General features: G+C 48.9%; 1 protein-coding gene across 1 annotated transcript in view; it reads right to left on the bottom strand.

Moving 5' to 3' along the window:
• Positions 1-14,896, bottom strand: part of SCYL1 (SCY1 like pseudokinase 1) — a 39,171-nt gene extending 24,275 nt beyond the window's left edge. Inside the window, exons 1-5 of the mRNA XM_060682599.2 lie at positions 14,168-14,896; positions 11,864-12,004; positions 9,507-9,629; positions 7,569-7,789; positions 1,031-1,121 (exon numbers count right to left, since the gene is read on the bottom strand). Of these exons, the coding sequence (XP_060538582.2) occupies positions 1,031-1,121; positions 7,569-7,789; positions 9,507-9,629; positions 11,864-12,004; positions 14,168-14,284 (693 nt within the window). The 5' untranslated portion in view covers positions 14,285-14,896. The remainder of the gene's footprint in view (positions 1-1,030; positions 1,122-7,568; positions 7,790-9,506; positions 9,630-11,863; positions 12,005-14,167) is intronic.
• Between the last annotated feature and the right edge of the window lie 310 nt (positions 14,897-15,206).

The raw sequence follows: 15,206 nt of genomic DNA on the forward strand, positions 1-15,206 counted from the left end.
GGCCTTTTTCACTTTGCAACTTTATGGAGTAGACAAAACACACTTCATTTTAGGGCACCGATTCACCACATTGGCAACTTTAAGATGGGTGGACTTGAAGTCTTAAAGTTATCAAGGTTGAGAAAACTGGTCTAACCCATTTCTGGGTATTCATCTATCTTTTACTCCTAATATGCCAGCCCACTCTTTTTACATCTAGGGGAAGAGAGAGAGAGAGAGAGAAAAGAGAGAGAGAAAGAAAGAGAGAGAGAAAGAAAGAGAGAGAGAGAAGGAAGGAAGGAAGGAAGGAAGGAAGGAAGGAAGGAAGGAAGGAAGGAAGAAATAGGAGGGGAGGAATTAGATTGAAGAAGAAGTAAGGAAGAAATGAAGGAAGGAAGGAAGGAAGGAAAGAAAGAAAGAAAGAACAAAAGAAAGAGGAAGGGAGGAATTAGACTGAAGAAAAAGGAAGGAAGAAATGGAGGGAGGGAGGGAGGAAAGAAAAAAAGAGAGAAAGAAAGAAAGAAAGAAAGAAAGAAAGGAAGGAAGGAAGGAAGGAAGGAAGGAAGGAAGGAAGGAAGGAAGGACAAAAGAAATAGTAGGGGAGGAATTAGATTGAAGAAAAAGTAAGGAAGAAATGAAGGGAGGGAGGGAGGAAGGAAGGAAGGAAGGAAGGAAGGAAGGAAGAGAAGGAAGGAAGGAAGGAAGGAAGGAAGGAAAGAAAGAAAGAAAGAAAGAAAGAAAGAAAGAAAGAAAGAAAGAAAGAAAGAAAGAAAGAAAGAAAGAAAGGGAATTCACACCACCATGTGATTTACAAAGCTAGCTACCTCCATTCGGTCCACTCCGTGTCCGCCCTGGAAGACCATTTTGTCCCTCTGTACCCAGCCCACTTCATGCATCAGAGAAAACCTGTATTCTCACCACCAACCAACCAACGGTGCGAACTGTCAATCTCGGTTACAGTTGATGGGGTTGTGTGAACCCAGGAAACGGGGTCAGCTCAGTCAACCCCCATTCAACGAACTGTTGGGAAAGGGTCGCCAAACAGACTCACTTTGTTGAGGGACCGCAGGGAGGACGATCGGGTCAGGGGGCCGTTGAAAACCTCCCAGATGAGGCAGCCCAATCGCCACATGTCTGCTGACCTAAGACCACACACAGGAAGCAAGTTCGAGTCAAGTCAGAATCATGAGGACTAGCTCCATGCCCCCCCCAGTGGATAGTTTCTTTCCAAGACAGATTTAAACCAACCCACCCCTCCAAAATACGACACAGACCGATCTATGCTTGAAGGGATTCCCACAAAAGACAAAACCAGGTTAAAAACAGGTTTGTGCCTTATTCCAAATAAAGGGCTGCGTGTGAATCGAGCCATCCCTTTGAAACCTGGATGTCTTCACTGTATACAGATGTGTGCATTCAGCCTTTAGTTATGTTAACACAAAGCTTCGCATTTGCACTGTGTGAGCCTGCCTTGTTTCCAAGGCAAGGTACCAGCTATGGGAAAGAATTTACAGAATAACAAAGAGTTGGAAGGGACCTTGGAGGTCTTCTAGTCCAACCCCCTGCACAAGCAGGAGACCCTGTCCCATTTCAGACAAGTGGCTGTCCACACTCTTCTTAAAAGCCTCCAGTGATGGAGCACCCCCAACTTCTGGAGGCAACTTCTGTTCCACTGATTAATTCTTCTCACTGTTAGGAATAGAGTAGAGTAGAGTAGAGTAGAGTAGAGTAGAGTAGAGTAGAACAGGAATAGGAATAGGTGTAGAGTAGAGTAGAGTAGAGATAGGAATAGGAATAGGAATAGGAATAGGAATAGGAATAGGAATAGGAATAGGAATAGGAATAGGAATAGAATGGAATGGAATGGAATAAATATAGAATGGAATGGAATGGGATGGGATGGGATGGGATGGGATGGGATGGGATGGGATGGGATAGGATAGGATAGGATAAATATGGAATGGAATGGAATGGAATGGAATAGAAACAGAAATTAGAATAGAATAGAATAGAATAGAATAATATATGAAATAGAATGGAATAAATATAGAATGGAATGGAATGGAATAGAATGGAAATAGAAGTAGAAATTAGAATAGAATAATGGAATGGAATGGAATGGAATAGAATAGAATAGAATAGAATAGAATGGGATGGGATGGGATGGGATGGGATGGGATGGGATGGGATGGGATGGGATGGGATGGGATGGGATGGGATAGGATAGGATAAATATGGAATGGAATGGAATGGAATAGAAACAGAAATTAGAATAGAATAGAATAATATATGAAATAGAATGGAATAAATATAGAATGGAATGGAATGGAATAGAATGGAAATAGAAGTAGAAATTAGAATAGAATAATGGAATGGAATGGAATGGAATGGAATGGAATGGAATGGAATAGAATAGAATAGAATAGTATAGAATAGAATAGAATAGAATAGAATAGAATAGAATAGAATAGAATAGAATAGAATAGAATAGAATAGAATAGAATAGAACAGAACAGAAAATATGGAATGGAATAGAAATAGAAATAGAAACAGAAATTAGAATAGAATAGAATAGAATAATGGAATGGAATGAAATGAAATGGAATACGAATGGAAATAATAGAAATAGAAGAAATAGGAATAGGGATAGGAATAGGAATAGAAATAGAGCTGGAGGGGACCTTGGAGATCTTCTAGTCCAGCCCCCTGCTCAAGCAGGAGAACCTAAGGAAATTTCTCCTTAGTTCCAGGTTGCTTCTCCCCTTGATTAGTTTCCATCCTTTGCTTCTTATTCAGCCTTTGGGTGCTTTGGAGAATAGGTTGGGCCTCCTCTTCTTTGTGGCAGCCCCTCAAATACTGGAAGACTGCTACCATGTCATCCCTAGTCCTTCTTTTCTCTAGACTAACCATAACCAATTCCTGCAAATGTCCTTCACATATTTTAGCCTCCAATCCCCTAATCATCTCTCCACTTTTTCCAGAGTCTCAACATCTGTAGATATAGGAGACATGAGTGGCATACCCTGACTGGCAGCTAGAAAATCAGCAAAACTGATTTTTACCTTTGACTTTGACCTGCTGCCCTCGCCAGAGTTAGAGAAGCCAAAACTAAATTTAAACACTTTTCATTGAGCTTAACTTTTATTGATTAGATCCCTGGAAAGTGGTTAATAATTTCTTACTTTGTAATGAAAATGACCCTGGGGCAGAAACCGATAAGACAGTCTCCAAGGGGAGCCCCAAAGCTTTCAGGGCTGTCCGGTGTAGCCCTTGGCAAGTAAGGATCCCACTTGCATAGTAGGCCTCCAATCGGTGCAGATACTTTTAAGCATTCCTGAAAAGGATTCCTCCCGCAACCCATTCAGAAATTGGATTGATTTTTCTCATTCGAATGGATTTTCGAAATTGGGTGGTAATTGGGTGTCAGAGTTCCAAGAACACACCCAAAGGAATCAAAACTCCAAGGCAGGCATGTTCCTCAAAGTATAGATTAATTAGTCATGTCATATTGACGTGGTGGCTCAGTGGATCAGATGCTGAGCTTGTCGATCGATAGGTCGGCAGTTCAGCGGTTTGAATCCCGAGGGCCGCGTAACAGGGTGAGCTCCCGTGACTTGTCCCAGCTTCTGCCAACCTAGCAGTTCGAAAGCAGGTAAAAAATGCAAGTGGAAAAATAGGAACCACCTTTGGTGGGAAGGGAACAGCGTTCTGTGCGCCTTTGGCATTGAGTCATGCCGGCCACATGACCACGGAGACGTCTTCGGACAGCGCTGGCTCTTCGGCTTTGAAACGGAGATGAGCACCGCCCCCTAGAGTCGGGAACGACTAGCACATATGTGCGAGGGGAACTGTTGTGGCCCACCAGCGGCCTGTGCGGATCGTGGCTGATCCTGACGAAGAGGAGGCTGGTGTGGTGTCGCGCCAGCAGCCGGCGCTCGCGTCGGACAGCGAGGAGGCCGAAGAGGATGTGATGCCAGAGGCAGAGACTCAGCCAGGGCCTTCAGAACCTCCAGAGGCTCCTTCAAGTGGAGAGAGCGAAGTGGAGGAGCCTCTCCTCAATGCTCGGGCACGCAGGGCTGCCAAAAGGCAGGAGTGGCTACTCAGGAGGAGGAGGTCTCCTCGAGAGTAAGGCTTGAGGATAATTGGCCACTCCCTTAGCCTATTTAAGTCACACGCAGCTAGTGCTTTTTTGCTGGAAACAACTTGTATTTATAATCAGAGTATTTTGGTTTATCATATCTTGCTTTCTGGGCTGGTTGCCAACCTTTGCCAGTCTTGTTTATTCTTGCTACTTAATAAATTTGATAAGGACCGTTGGTGTGTGTCAATATCCTCCCGGAATCCGGAGCTGGGGCAGAACAGGAACCTTCACCTTTACCTTTTTATTGGCACATCTGAGGAAACCCGACTCTAAACCCCCCTCGGGTTCCCTCCCAGCTAAAAGCAAAGTTTTATTTCCCCCCCAGCTAAAAGCAAAGTTTATGTCCATGCAATTCATCACATGCAGCAGTAGGTTTCACATATTCTTACCATTGGTGTCAGACTGGTGTCAGTCTTGTCCGTCTGTCAGACTGCGGTGCTATCTCAAAATTAAATGAATTTCCAAACTGCCAATCTTTCAGGAAATCTTTCTTTAATTGAGCTCAGCCACCGGATCATGACTCCACGCGGACAAGACTGACCTTTTGCCTCCCAATCCCTCCCTTTCCGATCCCCAAATCTCTGCTTCTCATTAGCTGTCTTCCAAGACATTCTTCAGACTTCTTTTCCTCGTCATTTCTCAGGAATGTGCCCCCTCCCCTATTTCCACGACAACCAAGCTTCAAAGGGATTTAGCAGGCAAAAGTTTCAGAGTTTATCTTTCGCTCTCCTCTGCTCTCTCTCTATGCCAGCGTTGCAACGCTGACATCTGGTTTGCCTCTCATGCGCGTGCCTTCCATGCATGCACCTGGCCGCAAAAACCGGGCTAAATAGGATGGCATTACACCGGGGCGGGTGGCGGGCAGGCCCACCTGCAGTCGCCACTACCGATTCGCCCGAACCGGTACGAACCGGCTGAATTCCACCTCTGATCACATGGTCCAATCAGGCCACAGTCCAAGGGGTCAGTTGGTCTCAGAATCCCACCTCTTTAGCACCTGGTGGGAACGTCCTTGGTTCTCAGAGGAAAGAATTTTATTTTGGCTACAATCCCCCAGCTATCTCTACCTCCCCCCCCCCTTTACGTTCCCACAGCTCGATTCGTCTCCACTGTGCCAGTCCTGAAGGCGCCAGGGAGAAAAATGGCTGAAGGGCTGACATTGAACCCCATTGGATCCGAATCCGACTTGAAGCGACTGCATTTTGTATGCGTCGCTTGGTGCTTGTAACAGAGTTGGAAGGGACCTTGGAGGTCATCTAGTCTAACCCCCTGCTCACGCAGGAGACCTGTACTAGGGATTCGAACCGCCAAACTGCCGACCTTTCCGATCGACAAGCTCAGTGTCTTCTCAGCTCTCCTGTCCTTCCCCACCCCTGCTCCCTTGCAAACCCCAAAATCTTCATTTGGGGGCTCGGGTCAAACCCCTCCCCCAACTAAGATGCTACTCATATGTGCAGATACGAGATCCACAAATCCACTGATTAAAAAAACGGTATTTTTCAACCTTGGCCGCTTTAAAACGGGTGGATTTCAACTCCCAGAATTCCCCAGCCAGCACAGTGACCGAGGGTTGAGAAACACGGTAAAGGTAGTCCTCAACTTATGACCACAATTATATATTTTTTCTTTAACATCCATAGGTGTTTGGTGAAGAGTGTATTCTCCGGGTCAATTCACATCATCATCATCATCATCATCATCATCATCATTATTATTATTATTATTATTATTATTATTATTATTATTATTATTTACGCATAATAATCTTTCAACTTCTAATATTTACACATACATAATAATAATGTATTGTATTATGTAGCAGTATACACGGTAGTATTTTCCCAATTTCTAATTTCTACTTCTATTTTCTAACCATTAGTAAAACAAATCCCATATTAAGAAGTATTCTGTTCCTCATTAATCATTTATTTAATTATGGCTATTTCTTCCCTCGTTATTATTCAAAATATTCTTAAATTTTGAGTTAATTTTTATTATAACATTCATTTCATTCCTCCTAACTCTGTCTACTAATACATATTTATATTTTATTTCACATCATTCTACACTTCGTGTATTGTGAAGATCTCTACCATATTTCATTTCCATATTTTTTTGTCTAACCACTGATAAAATAAGTCCCATATCTTATAGTATTGTTTATCTTCTTGTTCTCTAATTTCAAATGTCAATTTACTCATTTCAGAGGATAATAATATATAGATATATACTAGATCGATGACATGAGAATTTAGATAAACTGTAAATTGTAAGCTATGAATTTGGTGAAGAGGCACAAAAGACTTGTAACCAACCGACACACTGTTTGCAATGTAATAAGGCTTTTATGTATATTTGTTTAAAAATTAAAAAAAAAATCTCAATAATAATAATAATAATAATAATAATAATAATAATAATAATAATAATAATAATTTTATTTCTATACCGCCCTTCTCCCGAAGGACTCAGGGCGGTGTACAGCCTATTAAAAGCACAAGACAAACATCAATTAAAATTATTTAAAATTATTAAATAATTCGGCTCAGTTTAAAACCCCAGAAATTTAAAACACCCAATTTAAAATTATTATGTTGATAGCCCGGCCTAAGAAGTATTAAAGTATAAAGTATTAAAGAAGTATACTAAATAGAAGTATTCTGTTATCTATCCATCATCTCTTGCCCTTTTTAGTATTTCGACTCTCATTGACTTTTTAACAAAGCTCACTTGTTCCTCCCGTGGGACCTTAATGTCTCCTTACATCACTCATTAATTTGAGTATTTCATCTGCCTCCACATCTACGTCTCGCTTTCCGGTCTCAAGGGCCCCCACCAATAATTCTTTCATCTCTTCTGGCAGATCTTCCTCTTTGAGCAAATGAGCCCAAAATTTCTGCTGCTAAACAAAACAGCCGTTAAGTGAAATTTGCCCATTTTATGACCTAACTGAATTGTCGGAGTTGTTAAATTAGTCACACGGGTGTTAAGCGAATCGGGCTTCCCCACTGAATCCTAGCCTGACTAGGTGGCTCAGTGGCTAAGACACTGAGCTTGTCGATCAGAAAGGTCGGCAGTTCGGCGGTTCGAATCCCTAGTACAGGTCTCCTCCTGCGTGAGCAGGGGGTTGGACTAGATGACCTCCGAGGTCCCTTCCAACTCTGTTACAGTGTTACTTTGCTGGTCAGAAGGTGGCCAAAGGGGATCACATGACCCCGGGACATTGAGACCGTCATAAATATTAGATGGTTGCCAAAGTCTGAATTTTGATCCACACGCTCACAGGGATGCTGCAATGGCCGTAAGTGTGAGAAACGGTCATAAGTCACTTTTTGCAGTGCCGTTGTAATGTTGAACGGCCACTAAACGAACTGTCATAAGTCGAGGACTCCCTGTATTTTAAAAATACTGATTTAAAACATGGAGAGAGAAAGAGAGGTAAACCCACCATTTCTCGCCAACGTTTTTGGTGCTGTCGGATAATTCGGGGGGGTTGTATTTCTCCAGCTCGGGGACCCCCTTCTGTGGCACGGTGACGTCTCCCTGGGCCGAGCACATGTAATCCAAGCCACCCAGCTTCCACTCGCCAGCACGGTCCACGTAAACCACGCCCAGGCAGACGTTGTTATGGACGAGATGACAGTCGTTGACCAGGAAACTGAGGGCTTTCTAAGGAAGGAAAGGGGAGAGGGGACAGAAGACGGTCAAGGAAGGGGTCACAGGTCACGGCCAAGGATCTGACATATCTTGACCCTTAGCCTGGTCAAGGGGGCTGAATTCACACAACCTGCTTGATCCCTGAGGGAAACACCGGATATACACCTAATAAATACATAAATAAGCAGTATATAAATACTAGTTATTTATATACTGAATGAATGAATGAACGGAATAAATAAATAAATGAAATAAATAAATAAATAAAATAAATAAATAAATAAATGAAATAAACAAATGAATGAATGAATAAATAAATAAATAAATAGTCCCCAACTTACAACAGTTCATTGAGTGACCATTGAAAGTTACAACAGAACTTGCAAAAAGTGACTTACGACCATTTTTCACAGTTACGGCCTTTGAAGCATCCCCAGGGTCACGCAATCCAAATTCAGAGGCTTGGCCACTGGCTCATATTTATGACCGTTGCCGTGTCCCCTCCCCCCAGGGTCACATGATCCAGTGGTGAAATGTAAACTTTTACTACCGGTTCTGTGGGTGTGGCTTGGGGGGGAAGGTAATGTGACTGGGTGGGCGTGGCCAAATAGGTTGTAAAAAATGCTTTTAAAAGGTTAAAAAAAAGACTCTGACGATCACAGCTGTGCTGGACGATCGTCAGAGCCTTTTTTTTACTTTTCAAAAGCAGGAAGTAACGGCACCCGGGCGGGTGGGCGGAGCCTTGCGCCGCCATCACTACCGGTTCTCCGAACCACCTGCCACAATTGCTACCAGATCGCCCGATCCGGTCCGAACCGGGAGCATTTCACACCTGATGTGATCTCCCTTTTGCAACCTTCTGACAAGCCAAAAGTCAGTGGGGATGCCAGATTCACTTAACAGCCGTGTTTCTAACTTATCAACTGCACTGATTCACTTAACAACGGTGGCAAGAGAGATTGTAAAATGGGGCAGAATTCAATTAACAAATGTTTCGTTTAGCAGCAGAAATGTTGGGCTTAATGGCAGTCATTAGTCGAGAATATATATTTGGGAATATACCAGTAATCCCTTTTTGTTGTGGCCCGCCAGCGGCCTGCGCGGATTGTGGCTGATCCCGACGAAGAGGAGGCTGGTGTGGTGTCGCGCCAGCAGCCCACACTTGCGTCGGACAGCGAGGAGGCCGAAGAGGATGTGGTGCCAGAGGCAGAGACTCAGCCAGGGCCTTCAGAATCTCCAGAGGCTCCGTCAAGTGGAGAGAGTGAAGTGGAGGAGCCTCTCCTCAATGCTCGGGCACGCAGGGCTGCCAAAAGGCAGGAGTGGCTACTCAGGAGGAGGAGGAGGAGGTCTCCTCGAGAGTAAGGCTTGAGGATAATTGGCCACTCCCTTAGCCTATTTAAGTCACACGCAGCTAGTGCTTTTTTGCTGGAAACAACTTGTATTTATAATCAGAGTATTTTGGTTTATCATATCCTGATTTCTGGGCTGGTTGCCAACCTTTGCCGGTCTTGTTTATTCTTGCTACTTAATAAATTTGATAAGGACCGTTGGTGTGTGTCAATATCCTCCCGGAATCCGGAGCTGGGGCAGAATACTTTTTCAGATAGGTCGTAACTTGGAACGGTCACTAAGCGAACAGTCATAAGTAGAGGACTACTTGTGTGAAGGAGTCTAACCCAGCTCCCCCCCCCCACTCCCTGGCCCTGATACAGGTCTCCCCAGCACTCACCGCAATCTGATGAAGACCCCAGGAAATCTCCGGCTCGCTCAAACCCTTCCCGTCCCCCCGCGACTCCAGGTAAGCCGGCAATGGCGTCACCGGCTCGGTGACCACGTGTAAACTTTTCTCTGTCTGCAAAACCAAAGAAGAAAATGTCATTCTCACCATGGAGGAATATGAGGGGTGGGGAGGCAAGTGGGGAACGGCAGGAGAGCGTGTCGTAAAAACCGTCACAAGTGGTTGGACAAATGGACATTTGCTAGTGTTCTGACCGAGCTCCCCAAACACGACAAACCCTCTTTAGTTAAATCAAAATATTCCTTTATTAGGAGCGCCAGCAGCCCCGGAAAAACAGTTTCTCTCTCACCACAAGTTAACAAGTCCTTCCGGCAGGGAGAGGAATAGTTGTCTGACACGTCTATTCATCTCCGCCCCCTGCCTTTTATCCCCAGAGCTAGGGAGGGGCTTCGCTAGCAGCGGTGGCTCTTCCGTCCCAAGGACCGGCCCATAGATTTCCACTGCTCTCCTCTCCTCTGCCTTCTGTGCATCCGTACGTCAGGCACTGGACCCAGATGTTCCTCCTCTTCTTCAACAGTCACCTCCAGACCTGGGGGCTGTTGACTCTCCATCTGAGGGTTGACGGACGGCCTAGGCCCGTGATGGCGAACCTGTGGCACGCGGAGCCATATTAGTGGGCACGCCAGCTCAGCTCTGGGGCGCATGCGCACGCCGGCCAGCTGATTTTCGGGCCTTCTGGGCCCATCAGAAGTAGGGAAACAGGCTGTTTCCTGACTCTGGAGGGCCTGGGGGGGGGGGGTAAGGCCCGTTTTTCTTTCTTACCTGGTTCCAGATCCTCTCTGTGTATCTGGGAAGGGCGAAAACAGCCTTTCCCACTCCCTTGGAGGCCCTACGGAGGCTGAAAGGGCCCATTTCCCCATTCCCGGTGGGACAGGAAGTGACGTTTTTTCCTGTCCCCAGCCTCCAGAGACTCCTAGAGAGGCTCCTAGAGACTCCTGGAGAGGCTCCTAGAGACTCCTAGAGAGGTTCTGGAGGCTGGGGACAGCAAAAAATGTCACTTCCTGTCCCACCGGGAATGGGGAAATGGGCCCTTTCAGCCTCCGTAGGGCCTCCAAGGGAGTGGGAAAGGCTGTTTTCGCCCTTCCCAGATACACAGAGAGGATCTGGAACCAGGTAAGAAAGAAAAACAGGCCTACCAGGCCATCATGTACCAGGAGCGGGGGGGGGGAGGGGGTTGCGCACACATGTGCGTGGGCACGTGCGCGCGCGACCCTCCCCCGCCCCCCCCTCTCCTGGCACGCGATGGCAAAAAGGTTTAGCCATCACTGGCCTAGGCTCTGCTTCTGTCCCCCTCTCTCTCTGCCAGCTCCATTCCCTCTTCCCCCTCGGAGCTCTCAGGTTGGCCTGATGCTGACCCCGACTCCCACGCCTCCTCCTCCTCCTCCGATTTGGCTGCTGGAGGGGCCGGCAGCTGACAGGTTACAACAGCTAGTTGCCAATGTGCTGGTTTCAATAGAAGAGAATATTTGTAGCTCGGGGTTGACCTGCGGGGTCCTTGGCGCTCTCTGAGTTTGGTTAGTTTTCTTGCAGATCTTTCACAGGGATAAATCACATTTACACACAATAAAAAAGCTAAGAAGGCAACAACAGGACCAGGAAATAGGAGGCAACAGCCAGATAAGCAGGGATTAACACCAGACAAACAATTAAGCAGAAAATATTTCCTTGATCCGGGAACCACTAAGGAGAAAATTGCTCTGAACCAAATGACTGTATATAAACAGGGAACAAATTCCACATTCACACATACCAATGATGTTGGCTCATGAAATGTTTGCAAGCTCGAAGAACTCCAAGGGACCCCCAGAAAGAGAAAGCCAGATAAGCAGGGATTTACACCAAACAAGGAAGCAGAAAACAATACCCTAATCAAGGAACCACCCAGGAGAAAACTCTCTCTCCGTCAAAACAAGCAAGAGATTTTACATAAACTGAGCAAACTCCACACTCACTTCCAACTGATGATGTTACCTACTTAGACAATGAAATGTCTCAATAAAGTAGGGGTGTCAAACTCAAGGCCTGCGGGCCGGATCCGGCCTGCAGGGTGCCTAGATCTGGCCTGGGGGGGCTGCCCTGGAATCAGCAAAGGACCAGCCTGTGATGCCCCTGCCAGCAGATCCACTGATGGGGATGTAGCTGAGGGTGGAAACGAGGCGTTCCGTGATGCTCTCTGAGCTTGATAGTAATAATAATAATAAAAATAAATACATCTGCAATGGAAGACTCGGCATTTGCACCCCAAGAGGTTCCAAACGCCTGTTGCTCAAACCGCATCTTGAAGCTACCTCTAAGCCATCGATGTAGGACAGGATATTGGGGTGCCGGAGCGTCTTGAGGAATTTGAAGGCCGTTTTGGCAAGCTGGATCTGCTCTTCGGAACTCGGCTTCACCTCGTGTACGAAAAGGGAGACCGATTCGCCCGTGGTCTGCGGAAATGAAAACGAACAAGGGGTGAGAGGGAATGGCCACAATCAGGCCATGATCAATTTGTCAGTTCTCCGGATCCAAGTGCCCCCCCCCACCCCACTCGCCTAGGTTTAAGAAGAGCCATGAAATCCTAGCTAGTCACTAAGGGGAAGGAGGGCTCTCGCTCGCTTGTGCTGAGCATCTTTTTATCTCTGTCATTTCTGTTTTATTGACTTTAGATTGTCATTTTACGACAACTGACGATTCATCCATGGATTAGCTTGCCTCTTGGGCTTTTGGGGGTTCCATCGCTGGAGGTTATTTTCAAAAGATAAATTGAATCGGGATGCTATGAGGTCCCTCCTGCCTTGAACAGGGGGGGCTGGACTAGAAGACCTCTAGGGTCCCTTCAAGCCCTACCATACATCTTAAAAGCACGGTGGGTGGAGAATTTTTGAACCCATCATCACGTTACCCAGGCTGAAAAGCCCTGAACAGTGCAAAAACCCAGTTAGGACCTTCTTCCCAGTGTTAACACAACTCTGTTAAACCTGGTTATTGAAAAAACAAACCAGGATCTGTAATATGGAAACTCAAGTCAGAAAATGAGTGGGATTTACAGGATCGGGGAAGAAGACATGGAATCAGTGTTTCCCCAAAAACATGGGGAGTGGGTTTGACCCACTCTGCACATACAGAGTGGGGTCAAACCAGGTTTAAGAGCAGTGACTGTGAGAGGGACCTTGGAGTCTTAGTGGACAACCAGTGAAATAGGAGCCTTCGAGAGATCCCGCAAGGAGGCAGGTCGACCCAGGCAGGAGTCCCCAACGCCCCCTCCTTCCCACCTCCCTCCCCCTCCTGCCCCCGAGGAAGGAGACCCCTCCCCACAGCTTGCTCCCCTCCCTCCCCCTCCTGCCCCAAAGGAAAAGGAGACCCCTCCCCACCCCTTGCTCCCCTCCCTCCCCCTCCTGCCCCAAAGGAAGGGGATACCCCTCCCCACACCTTGCTTCCCTCCCTCCCTCTCCTGCCCCAAAGGAAGGGGAGACCCCTCCCCACACCTTCCTCCCCTCCATTCCCCTCTGCCCCAAAGGAAGGGGAGACCCCTCCCCACACCTTGCTCCCCTCCCTCCCCCTCCTGCCCCCAAGGAAGGAGACCCCCCCACACCTGCTCCCCTCCCTCCCCCTCCTGCCCCACAGGAAGGGCAGACCCCTCCCCACACCTTCCTCCCCTCCATTCCCCTCTGCCCCAAAGGAAGGGGAGACCCCTCCCCACACCTTCCTCCCCTCCCTCCCCCTCCTGCCCCCAAGGAAGGAGACCCCCCCACACCTGCTCCCCTCCCTCCCCCTCCTGCCCCACAGGAAGGGCAGACCCCTCCCCACACCTTGCTCCCCTCCATTCCCCTCTGCCCCAAAGGAAGGGGAGACCTCTCCCCACACCTTGCTTCCCTCCCTCCCCCTCCTGCCCCAAAGGAAGGGGAGACCCCTCCCCACACCTTCCTCCCCTCCCTCCCCCTCCTGCCCTAAAGGAAGGGGAGACCCCTCCCCACAGCTTGCTCCCCTCCCTCCCCCTCCTGGCCTAAAGAAAGGGAAGACCCCCACACACACACACACCTTGCTCCCCTCCCTCCCCCTCCTGCCCCAAAGGAAGGGGAGACCCCTCCCCACACCTTGCTCCCCTCCCTCCCCCTCCTGCCCCAAAGGAAGGGGATACCCCTCCCCACAGCTTGCTCCCCTCCCTCCCCCTCCTGGCCTAAAGAAAGGGAAGACCCCCCCACACACACACACCTTGCTCCCCTCCCTCCCCCTCCTGCCCCAAAGGAAGGGGAGACCCCTCCCCACACACACACCTTGCTCCCCTGCCTCCCCCTCCTGCCCCAAAGGAAGGGGAGACCCCTCCCCACACACACACCTTGCTCCCCTGCCTCCCCCTCCTGCCCCAAAGGAAGGGGAGACCCCTCCCAACACACACCTTGCTCCCCTCCCTCCCCCTCCTGCCCCAAAGGAAGGGGAGACCCCCCACACACACACACCTTGCTCCCCTCCCTCCCCCTCCTGCCCCAAAGGAAGGGGAGACCCCTCCCAACACACACCTTGCTCCCCTCCCTCCCCCCCTGCGCAGCCCCCTCCCCTCCTCCCCGACCGAGGCTCCTCCTTTGCAAAGACCCCCCCCAGCCCGGGCCCACCTTCCTCCGCCCGCGGTGCAGCTGCCAGACGCCCCCCGGTTGGGCCAGCGGGGGCTCCGGCGGGGAGGCGGCCTCGAAGGGGAAGTCTCGGATCGGGTCCCGGGCGAAGAACCACATCGTGGAGCCGGGGGGGGGGCGAATTGGGGGGGCCGCTTGCAGGAGCGCCCAGCGCAGCCCGGGCAACGTCACCTCTTCTTTTTTTTTGTGCAATGCGAGGCGGAGGAAGCGGCTCAGCCCCGGATCCTCCCGGCAAACCTCCGGAAGTGGTTGGGAAGGAAAAACAAGGGCGCCCCCGAGCGCGTGCAGAGTGCATTCCGCGTGCACACGTGCGCGGGGAGCGACGCGCGTCTTGCACGCAGGGGCGATGCAAGCGGCAGCCCCTTTGCTGACCCCCCCTTTTTTTTTCTTGGGGGGGTGGTGGTTGTGTGAACGTGGCCCCCGGGGATGCGTGTTGCATTTCCACACGCAGACACGGGGTTTGCTGGCAAGAAGGGGGGGAGGATTTGCAAGCGGGGGTGGGGGAGGGCGGGGGGAGAAGGTTGCACGAGGGAGAAAGGTGGGGGGGGAGACCCCAATAAGTGCAAAGAAGAGGAAACCCCCCCTCCCCTCCTCCGCCCACCGGGGGGGGGTCCTGGGGGTGGGGGCCCCGGAGAAAAGGAGCCACAAAAAGAAGAAGAGGAGGAGGAGGAGAAGGTCCTACAGGTTATCAAGCTTGGCCACCTGGAAGTTGGGTGGACTTCAACTCCCAGAATTCTCCGGCCTCTTAAAGTGACCGAAGCTGAGAAATACTAGAAGATTCTGAGAGGGAGGGAGGGAGGGAGGGAGGGAAGGGCAGGAGGTGGGGGAATGAAAAGGAAGGAAGCAGAAGAAGGAAGGAAGATAGGGAGGGGGAGAAGATGGGAAGGAGAAGGAAGGAAGGAAGGAGAAGGAAAATAGGAAGAAGGGAAGGGGAGAAGATGGGAATGAGAAGAATGAAGGGAGGGAAGGGGAGATGGGAATGAGAAGGAAAGTAGGAAGGAGGGGATGGGAATGAGAAGGA

The sequence above is a fragment of the Pantherophis guttatus genome, chromosome 18, assembly GCF_059756535.1.
Source record: "Pantherophis guttatus breed Tessera chromosome 18, ASM5975653v1, whole genome shotgun sequence".
NCBI lineage: Eukaryota > Metazoa > Chordata > Lepidosauria > Squamata > Colubridae > Pantherophis > Pantherophis guttatus.